The sequence below is a fragment of the Larus michahellis genome, chromosome 2 (genome assembly GCF_964199755.1).
Source record: "Larus michahellis chromosome 2, bLarMic1.1, whole genome shotgun sequence".
Lineage (NCBI taxonomy): Eukaryota > Metazoa > Chordata > Aves > Charadriiformes > Laridae > Larus > Larus michahellis.
The window spans coordinates 61,197,947-61,209,405 of record NC_133897.1 but is presented as its reverse complement, the minus strand read 5'-3'; the positions used below and the strand labels follow the sequence as shown (position 1 = coordinate 61,209,405).

Here is an 11,459-nt window from a genome sequence, read left to right as displayed (position 1 = left end):
CATTCTAATATTAGGGTAACGAAAAACAAGCCAGTGCCTTCAACTCTTGTGAAAGGACGTTAAACCAAACCAGTATGGGTGTTACCTACCTATATATAAACAATTCTAGCAAAGAGCACACTTCTGGTTCAATTCAAGCCTGGAAATGCTTCTCATACACACAGACTTAAATCTCAAACACTGGGACAGAATCTTAAAGGAGAAAATCTAACTAGCAGAGATATGAAACACCATTACTTGGCCGTTCAACCTGTATTCTATTTGTGTGCATAAGGTATGGAAAACTGAAGAGTCACTTGTAATGGATATTGCTCACTCAAAACAGAAGAACGTTCAACTGAAAGGCATTTTGTGAAATGGCAGAAAAGAAAGGTTTACAACACAAACATACAAGTTGTTTTATTTTGGGCATATGAACTTTATTTAAATTGTTACATAGGAATAGCTTTATAGAATAAGATTTCTGAGAAGAATTTTTTGTCTTTCCTCCTATGTCTGTTCCAAGCTTTGATGTTCACACTTTAGTTCCCACACTCTTCATGGGACCAAGAACTGTTTATGTACAAAATTATACTCTGAAAGGCACCTCAATCAACATGATACCTTTATGTTTATTTGTAGGATACCGCTTGCACAAATTGAAGTAAGAGTGGGAAGTATACAGTGAACACAAGTCGTCAAGAATAATAACTATAAAAAAGGAAAAATAAAGAGTCTAGCATATGAAAATTTCTTCATTACTCCTTATAATCAACCAATGTCATCTCACATTTTCCAGCTCTGTAAAATAAGACCTGTATATCTTCCCAGAGTTTGTTTGTAAGCCATACAATTCCAAGTAGCCATGCTTAAAGGCATTTTATAAACTATTTTATAACGTGGTGTGGTATTTTCCCTGTGGGGATAATCACTGGACACATAAATTGTTCCTTTGCCAGAACAATACTTCCAATCCTTGATAACGATGTTCTTGACTAGCTTCCGGGAAAAGCTGCCACCTGGTTACGTCCACGTTCAGTTCCTTTGCCAGTGATCTTCTATCCAAGTCACAAGGTTCACAGATGAAAGCCTCAAGCGTCCTGCACAAAAACTCAAGAGATATCATCTCCCCCGCAGTCGATGTTACACCACGTGCACATACACTTATATACAGCTTTGCAAAACTCTGCTTACCAACCAGCTTTACCAACGGGAAAGTAACTTTACCCCTTTTACAGCTAAGGGGTCCATTTGCCTGGGGACTCCCCTGTTTCTGGGAGCTGCCTGTGAATTCCATGACAATGAGGCCCAAAAGGAAGCAGAGAGCTTTGCACCAGCAACACCGATGGCCAAGCTCAGAAGCAAAGACTTTTGGAAGCAGCAGCAGGCGGCTCTTTGTTCACAGAGGCATTGCCTCTGTCTCAGTATCTCACAGGTTCCGTTTTGGCAGATCTGAAACCTTTGTGTCAAGTTTCTCTCTTCGTCCCCCTTTCTTAGTGTTTTTGGAAGAAGGAAATAGAGGAAAAGAAAGCCCAGAGGAACAACTTACACCAGGATATCACTCCTCTTGCTGCACCATACTACCAGTGTTATCATGGCACATGTCAACATGACTGGGATCAAGATCAGAGTTATGAGAATTTCATCTGGTGGATCTTCCCAGTGAACCTTTTCTGAAGTACAGTTTGAAAAGAATTGTTTATGAATTCCAGTGATAAAGCCCTCTGCCAGGGGGTTTGGCCAAAAGCAATTTGCGTCGTTGGCTTCACGTTCTGTGCACTGGGTAAAGTTGTCATAATACCTAGGAGAAGAAGAAAATGATGAGAAATTTAAATAGAACACATATGCATATTACACTTACAGAAAGCAACATAGGGTGCCATATAGAATCTATAAGAGTGGGTGTATCATGTAGCTGCTCTGCTGAAGGACCTTTAAGGGAAGCTGTGTGTACCAAATACTACACAGTGAGCCAGAAGGAGAACTGACTCACACGTACTCACAAGTAGTGAGAGATTTCACGTGAAATCCTCAGATCCTGGATGGACAGTGTTCAAAATCCTGTCTTTTGGGTGCTGTTACCACAGCCAGGACGTCCTAATGCCACTTAAGTAAAATTAAAACCCCCTCAGTAGAGACAACTACAGTATCTTTAAAACACATACACACAAATGTGCCAAGAACAGGACATTTTGAGCAAAATATGGATAATTCATGCCTCATCTATCATTGAACGTGATGCTGTAGTGAAAATGATGATGTGACGCTGGGACAGAGCCACAACACGCATTACTGTGTAACAATTTCAGTTCTGTTGTACCCTCAGGCCACAAGAAGATAATGGGAAAATAAAAACACAAAGTTAGCTTTTGACGACCTTTATCTTGTTCCCAGCTCCAGCAAATGCCCAGCAGGAAAAAAAAAATAAATTCCTAATTACACACGTTCGCAATGCTCATGAAAAACTGGGAATGCCTTGTAATGTCTGACACTTGATTTCAACACAGCATGTGCTGAAATTTACCTGTCCACGGATAACTTATATTTATGAGAATTGGCTACCTCTCAGGACAAAAAAAGGAAACAATAAGCCTAAATGAGTAATCGGATGGGGTTTGTGGTGTTATCATAAGCCAAAGAAATTCAGGAAGCGAATGGAATATGGGGGAGGAGATTGGAAGTTAAGAAGACGAAGTGTGTCTGGTCAGTACATGAATAGGGCAAGAAATAAGGAAGCTGAATTATTGTCTGCTGTATTTTTAAATATTTCTTTGAGTTCTGTGTGACTCAATAAACTCACTTCAAAGGGAAATTAAAAATAGAAAGGAGAGAGCAAGAAGCCACATGACACCTCAAGGGATAGCATCCTGCACTATTATCCGAAGGCCCGACCCTGCCTTTCAGTACGTATAAATAAGGTAACTCCTCATGAATGACTCATTCTGACATTAAGTACCATAAGGGACTAAAGCTGACTCAATCTTTTGCTGTGATGTGCTACAGACACTCAGTGTTTAGGTCCAGACTGAAGCCCACTGTCTATGGCTTGCACACCAGGGGAAGCGTCCGCCTGCCCACGCTACAAGGACATAGTTGGGAATACAGGCTGCAGAGCACCTCTGTTCTCAGGGCCGCGTTCACGGAAGAAGAAAAAGCCTCACAGAAAGGCCCTTCTGCAGCCTCCTCACACTTCTCATTCTCTGGGAGTCTGAGTTGATACCACTTTATTTATAAGCAAATAGACCGGACGATCTGACAAGCCCGCACCCAGATGCTCTGGCACGCAGATGCATATATGCACAATGTACATATATTTTAAGCAAAGCAACTAGAAAGGAAGCTTTTGTGACAACGTCAGCAGCCACAGAGAAACAACAGGAAATAAGCTAAAAATAAAATACAAATATTAGCTGTTTATTATTTTAATAGTGCCATTCTTCCACGCGAGCCGCTGGCATCCATTCTTTATGACCTTGGACTAAATTAGAAGCTGAAGATGTCTAGCTGAATACGGGAGAGACAGTCCCAGAGGACCTGAAGAATAATACATCTAAAGACCTGCCTACAAGGTTCAACAGACTACAATGCGGGGACAGCAGAGCTAGTATCCAGTTGTCCCCAGACAGGTCAGTGCTCTGTCTAGCACAGGCACCAGGCAGGGCTACAGAAAGCATCGGGCTCTGCTCCAGCCCTGCTCTATGCCACGCGCTGGTGAGCAAGCTTGTCCCATCAATGGTTGCTTCGGCTCCCCGCTGCCACAGATACCTCAATTTGCCCATCCGTTCATGCAGAATAACAAAAACAATGTAAAGTCTCAGTGACCTGAGCAGACTTGAAAGATTTAATGATGTAAAACCTTTCTTTTTTTCTTTTTCTTTTTTTCTTTTTTTTTTTTTTTCTGGGTAGTTATCCTATAGAAAGTTCGCTGCTCTTCCAAGAATTCTGTAGAATTTTTTCATAAATGTTAGATGTTGTAAACAAAAACATTTCCCACTGATTTTGCATTTCAAGTACAGCATAGCTAGAAAAATCTGGTTAAATGTTGCCAAAAGGCCAAATAAAAATAATTAGGGAGTTATATTGTATTTGAAAGACTGAATCCTTAAGAGCCAAAATAGAATAAAAACGTTATCTTAATAGTTTGAATTCCTTACAATTTTCCCTTAATACCCTTACCTGCACTAAAACTGTTTTTTTTCACACAATTGTGAGAATGTAGATAAGAAAAAATCTCAACTATTTGAGAATTACATGCCTGCCAGGAAAGCTCAATTCACTTAAATATTTATGTACTTCAGTAATTTGGAGTTTATGCACTGCAACAGAAAGTTCACGTTAAAAAAAAAAAACAAAAAAAAAACAAACAAAAAACAAACACCACCTCTGCATGGTAGTGTGCAACAGCTGCCTCAGATGGGAGCAACTGAATCCTCATTACTGTGGCATGGGCATTTTATAGTTGATCAATTGCTTTGCAAGTTGTTGGGCTTTTTTTAAGATGGAGGTATAGGTTAATAGATTATTTAATTCCAGTTCGATTTTCCTATGCTTAATTCTTTTATGCATTACGGAATTCTCTTTATTCAAATCGCAAAGGCTAGAGTAGGCTAGTATTTTCATTCTGTATAATAAAATGCCTACCTCAAAGACACCCTGGCTTTTGACTGGAGGTACTTCAATACAAATGCATAAAAATTACACACTTCATGAAAGGAAAGAACACGAAATGACATTTTCTACTTATTCCCAGAACAAGTAATTTGAGAGCAGTAGAGCAGCACGAGTTATTTCACCTTTCGTATTATAAGGAGGTGTGGGAAGGTTATTATTCTCTGTGCTGAGTCACATTTTCATCTCTTTCAGGTTAGCTACAAGGACCCTAGTTAGTTAACGCTCAGAAAAGGTATATTCACTGAGAGCTAGGTCACAAGTTTTGTGATCAGTGGGCTGAAAAATTAACGTAGCTGTGAGTTTCAACTCGGTTCAGTAGGCCAGTACTGAAAAACAAAAACTAAGCATAGCCCGAGCACCAAAATTCATATAAAGATAGGCTTTCCCCTAATATGCGCAAGAGAATCATTGTAAGTTTTATTGAGGAACCAGCTACTTGGTCATACTGCGTATTACCGAAAATACTCACTTTCAGAGAACACTAAAAATACTTAATTCCTCTATGGAGCAATATCTGAGCTGTAACACATTTGTCTTGAAAGACAATTTTCAATATTCTAGAATAATACTTCATTTTCAAAGCACAAACACTTTTTTTCTCCTGTACTTTATGTTTTCACTAGAACAGATAATAACAATCATGTGTTTAGTTTTTGTAAAAACGGTGGGGAAAAAAAAAATTATTTTGCGAGTTACTTTACCCATGAGAAAATGTGTTTATATATATTCACGTATAACCAAGGACCTGGACAATGGGCAATTATCAGGGGTGCCAGCGCACACATGTGCCTTAATGGGACAGCATTTCACAGAGCAGCCACTCAAGCTATTTAAACAGACAGCTGGATGTATCCCATCTCATCCACCTCTGGGTACCCAGCTGCCTACCACTCAGGGCACTGCTCAGTGTAATTGGGGGCTTAAATCTCACCCACAGTTTCCCACATACCCAGGGAAGAATGTGGTAAATTCATGCTTTCTTCCTCAACGTCCCTGCACAGAAAAACTGCAGAGATGATTGGTTTGCGAACACAAAAAAAAAAAAAAAAAAACAAAACAAAAACCACCACAACTCCCTCCTCCAAATTTTCATTACCAATGAAACCAAGAAAACAAACAGATTGTTTGTTTCATTAAGAGTTTCAACAAATTAGCAGTTTCCAAAGAAAAAAATGTTCTTTCAAAAAAACAATTCTCGAAAAGCTGAGTACCATATATCATGTTACTGAAGACACACTTTTGAAGGCATTCACTGGCTGCAGCCAGTAGACTCACCGGCAGTTCCAGGAAGAGAATTTTGCCACTTCTCCAGCACTCATGGATAGACCACCCCAGAGACACTCTGCACACATGCAGTCAGGGATGTTTTGCCATTGCTTAATGAGATGGTTCAGGAATTAAAAAAAAACAAAACAATCACCAGACTTTCACTGTCCCATTTTACATAAATCAGCTTCATGATAAGCGATATAATTCTGGAAGGGTACAGTATACAGTATGGTACATACATTATGAGTTAATTTTTGTTATTTTGAGTCCACTAAGCATACAGAAAACACAGGGAAAATTCTGTCTAGTGTGAACAAGTCTTGATATAAATCATGTAATAGATACTCCAGGGACACTCACTCCTCCTGCTACTCTACAATCCTGGATGGGAATCTAGAGTCACTGTTCCAGGATATTACAAGTTTTGTGGCGTGTTTTAATAAATAAAGATGTTTTAAATCTCTTTTCCCCCCCAGATTTCTTTATACATAGTCATATATTAAATTAGAGTTCAAAGTGAATGATCATCCTTGTAGCCTCCACCCAGTCTGGAATTAGAAATGCTGTAATAATAATAATAATTATAAATATCATATGATGAGAAAGGCTCTTCTTACAGAATTTCCAGATGAAGCAGAGGCAGGAAGTAACAAACAACTTCACCAAAAAAAAAAAAAAAAAAAAAAAGTGCGCCTATTCTTGTGTGATATCCAGCCAGATTTTATAGAATATAAGGGTGTAACAGCCTGGATGAACTTCAAATAAGGATCCAAACCTTAAGATTATTATCTCCTGAGGTTTCACCATCACGCTAAAAGGAAGACTTTACTTTTATAATCAGCCGTGAGCCTACAAATAGGGTGGAACATTTCTGAGCTTTTTTCACTCAACATCTCTCCAAACAGATTTGTGGCTGTATCTCACCATTCCTTTAATCACCGATCTTCTGCCAAGAGGAGTATTCTCACAGACACACTTTCACCTCCCTAATCAGATCAGATCTGCTGTTGTGCATCTCCAATATAGACTTCTGCCAGAAGAAAATAATGCAATACAAAACATAAGGAAGGAAATGAATGTGGGGGGAAAAAAGGCAAAACAACCCTTGCCGGTGTAATGACAATATATAAAGCATAGTTTATTCCCATACCACCAAATGACGGGCATTATGACAGATTTACTCACTTGGGTTGAAAATAATAAATACATTCTGGTGTCCTTTGAAATAATTACAAATCTCCACCCTTGGCTTCACATCAACAGCTGTCTGGAAAATGAAAAATAGTTGAATAAACCTAACTGGAAACCCTGAAATCTACAACTCTTACTAAATTTATGTTAATTTCCTAAAGATACAGCAAGAAAATGTAAATAAAAGAGCAATTGTAAAGGTAAGCACTAGTTTGTATACCTAATATCCATCTCCAATGAGCAATAGAAGCTACTACATTAAGCAAATGCAGAACAAGGAGGAAAATATAGCCTGACACCAGGTACTCTGTTATGAAGATCAAAAATTTAGTAGCACTGGAATTTTACCAAGCTAGAAGCTTCTACTAGCAAGTGGCCTTTGCCTTCCACCACTCCTGAGCTACATTTTAATGATGACTTGGTTGTAAACTCAGCCCATTTTTTGGGAACACCAGTTCAGAGGGGAAGTATTCTCTAAAGCCATCACTATGCCATGTCTACACGAGCCAGTCCCATAACTCCCTGCAATTAGACAAAAATCAAAAGAGTAAGCAGAGGCAAATCCTAATCCCACAAAAAACTAAGCATATGTACCCAACTCTATATGCACCACCTCTTGGTCATTGCCATCAGTGATGACATGTATACAAAGTATACATGTATATAGTATACGAAGAGCCTGCACTGGGTCCCAGATGTTGTCAGCCACCTCATGAATTCCCACCAGAGGAACAGAGATACAGGGAGCGCACTGTGGAGGGTATTCAGGAAAATGCAGGATGCCAGAGCAGCACACGGAACTGGCACCCTACAGTACAAACACTGAAACAATCTGCAAACACCTGGCTTGCAAAAGTTCATTCATGTACTGTATCTTCCAGACAAAAGTTTGGTTTGCTCCTTAGAGATGATTACAGTGTTGCAGTATCACTCTGCTCTATTGCGTCTGGCTCAAGAGCTGTGGCTTTAAAATAATTTGTCTAAACCATTATTTACTATGCTATCGCATGAACAATGAATTACGTCGGAATACATTACTCCATGATGAACTCATCAGGGACAAAAAGAAACATGAAGGCTGAACTCCAAATAAATGCTTCTTAAACTAACTTTCAGAGTAGCAATGAAGAAATATGTGCTGTTTTAGTGGTGAACAAGAATTGTCCTGGAAGTTGCCAAGTTGAGGTAAATCCTTCACCACTTTGACACAACAAATATGAACTATATGATCTTTAAGGTCCCTTCCAACCTAAACCATTCTATGATATTAAGCTGCTATACTAATTAACACACACATCGGATGCTTTGCATTTCTGGCTTGAAATTGTACATTTCTTTACTGTAAGAGTAGGGTCATCTGTGACTCACGGCTTTTAAATTATCACTGCTCCGTGTCTAAAGTTGACTTGAATTACAACTTTGATAGAGCAGCTGATAGAGACCGCAGTTACAACCGCAGCTCATTTCTGCGTAAGCCCCTGAGACAGTGCAAAGTTGCCTGTTAACAAGTTCCTTGGTAAACAGACGTCCCCAGGTTTGCAGCAGCAACCGCTCTATCTCAGCTCAGACTGAGCTTAACATGTAACACTGCCAAGGGGACTGAGGATTCGGTACTATTTTAGGAAGTCTGATGCCTGCTCTCTGCTCTGGTCCAACACCAGCAGCTATTGTAGGAACACTGACATTTGACAAAAAACAGAGAGAATGGCAAGGAGGAAAGAAGGGTCATTTGTTATTCACTGAAAGTTGAAAGAAAGCAGAGAAATTTTTAAAACAGAGCTGTGAGCTAAAAAAGACACTTCTAATTCCCAAACCTTGAGAAGAAAGCTAAACCAAAAAATCGGCATCAGGAAATAGAATGAGACTGTATGTGGAGGAGAAAGAGGATTAACCAAAAACGTACCTTTTACTACATCGTACCTTTCATTTTAGAAAACTATGATATTATAGTTAATGAAGATAACAGTAATTCCAATGCATTTTCTCACTCTTCTGTTTCTTCTGTCTTGTGTGAAGAGTTGCTTTGTGCTTGATTTTATTTTATGAGCAGAGCTTAAGTGTGTAGTGTGGGTCTGGAGTGACACGAGCCATTATGAGATCTACAGCAATTGTTTAGAGACAGATTTTTAAAACTAGTGAAATCCCTAAAAAGAGTCGTGTATGTTATTTTGCAGTCAGTAGAAAATAGATGACTGGACACACATTAATTCCCTGGGAGGTATACGAAAATCCTTTTTCTTTCCTCTTCTTTTGGTGACTAGTAAAGTCTCTGTAGCTGAATTTCAGCTGCAATCATTCCAAAACTATTTGGGAATTGAGGTTGTATAGCCAAAAAGCAAGGGCGTTTAACTTGGCACAGACGACAATGTTTCTACACTTTGCTGTATTCCTCTTCCTCCAGCACCATGCTATGCACTCTTCTCAAACTGGTTTCTGAATCGTGGCACCATTCCGCATGATGCTGGAGGACCACAAGGAACTGTGGTGGTTTGCCCTGCAGATGCTCATGAAGAAGAGGTGTTGCCAACCCAATCTGCATGGGCTCATCAGTTAGACATCTCTGTTCCTTATTTGCCTGTCTGTAAAACGATGCTAAAGTAGCACTGTCCAACCTCACGACAATACTGTGTAATAAAAATATGGTCTCTAATGACTACCTTATGAGAGACCATATGTGTCATATACAAATAGCTGGCACCCAGTTTAGATGTTCGATAACTTCCCAAGTACATAACAACAATCCCTGCGTTGTTTGATTGATTGCACTGTAAGTGTTAAAACGAAGCCCGCGGTAGCTATCTGTTTCTCATTCTCAGTCCTGTTTGCTGTGCTGCTCAAACTGGAGGTAGCAGGTTAAGCAAACCGAGGAAAGCTTTCTCTTTACAATTTCTGCTGTAAAAGAGACAGACAAACGTGGCATATTTTCCGTATCACTCCACAACATCTGTACTCAAAAACTCACACATGTAAGTATCCCTGCAGTGACAGTGAGAGACCACTGAAAAATGAATAAAAAAATAAAACCAGTATGGATGACTGCATAGTTTTGGTTTCAAAGTCAGAGAGCGGTTATGAAATGCTAGCTAAAATAAAACAACTGATTTCTAAATAAGGGATGGTAACACAAAAAACCGTGCAGGACCGCTATTTCAGACACTGACTTCTATACACAAACATTTTAGTGGTTTGTGTTATTTACTAATGGATATAGGCAAAAAATATATTGCTAATAACGCCTGTGTGTCATCGAATACCTTTCATTCATTAATTTGCAAAGGAAGAAAACATCCTTATTGTTTTCTAGATGACAAAACTCAAACGTAATATGGAATCACAATTTGCCCGCAGCAGAGTAGTTCGTGGCAGAACTGGGAATACAGCATGTGTCTCCTGGGCTCAGGACCATGCCCTTAGATACAACCCACACTGCCTTCGAGGACTCTGATTCTTATCCTGCAACTGGGGGACTGAAAACAACCCTCTCCTTGTGGAATCTCCAGCTTGATCTACACACATCCCCCCAGCATGCCTACATATGACTCAATGTCTTAGGAAACTGGGACAGAAAGTGGCCTGTCTTTCACAGAAAGTGGAGCTCCAGAAAAGCTCAGGCTTCAGGGATCACTTGGACAACAGAGCACCAGGTCCACCAAAACCTGATGGAGGGGAACGGAAGGATGCCCTGAACTTCTTTCTGCTCTTTCCTCTGCACCCGACTGACACGGAAGGGAAACCCTGTCGACGCTGAACTCAGGAACAGAAAACAAAGCACAAAGTTACACCTGAGCAACTATCTCAGACTATACACAAAACTGCAACAGCCTGAAGGAGATCCACGGGTGACTGAGACCCGAGCTGCTCATTTGCAAATAAAGAATATATGAAGTACCACCTTTAATTCAAAGTATAGAAGACACCCTGTACCTCAGTTCTGAGCAAATGCAAGAGGCTCTGCTCCCAGAGAGTTCATGCAAGCGTTGATATGAATTTCAATTTCATTTATGTTACTGAAGACTGCAACACGGTTCCCAGGCTAAGGGGAACTCAGTTACAAACTCATAGTTATCCACCTCCTCTCTCCTTCGGTTTCCACAAAAAGCAAACCTCAGCACACAGGCCAGATGAGACCCCCGACATGCTACAGCAGAGCCCTAATAACAGGCTATCAGAAGAGAAGGCTTCTGGAACATTGCACAGCAAGTGAATCACACCAAAATACCAGAAATCAGACACAGACACAAAATGGAGGTGGGACTCATTACATCCTGCTTTCATCTCGCTTCATTCCCCAGAAAATGCTTCAAGTTTGTATTTTTCACCTGAAGATCAAACCCCTGTCTACATTCAAC

General features: G+C 39.9%; 1 protein-coding gene across 2 annotated transcripts in view; it reads right to left on the bottom strand.

The window, feature by feature from the left end:
- Positions 1–384: 384 nt before the first annotated feature.
- The window catches only part of RAMP3 (receptor activity modifying protein 3), a 55,311-nt gene continuing 44,236 nt past the window's right edge, over positions 385–11,459 (bottom strand). The window contains exons 4-5 of one of the 2 annotated variants that reach the window (XM_074575653.1): positions 5,926–6,026; positions 385–1,780 (exon numbers count right to left, since the gene is read on the bottom strand). In XM_074575653.1, coding sequence (XP_074431754.1) covers positions 5,966–6,026 — 61 coding nt within the window. In that variant the 3' untranslated portion in view covers positions 385–1,780; positions 5,926–5,965. The remainder of the gene's footprint in view (positions 1,781–5,925; positions 6,027–11,459) is intronic. The other variant, XM_074575652.1, reaches the window with a different exon arrangement.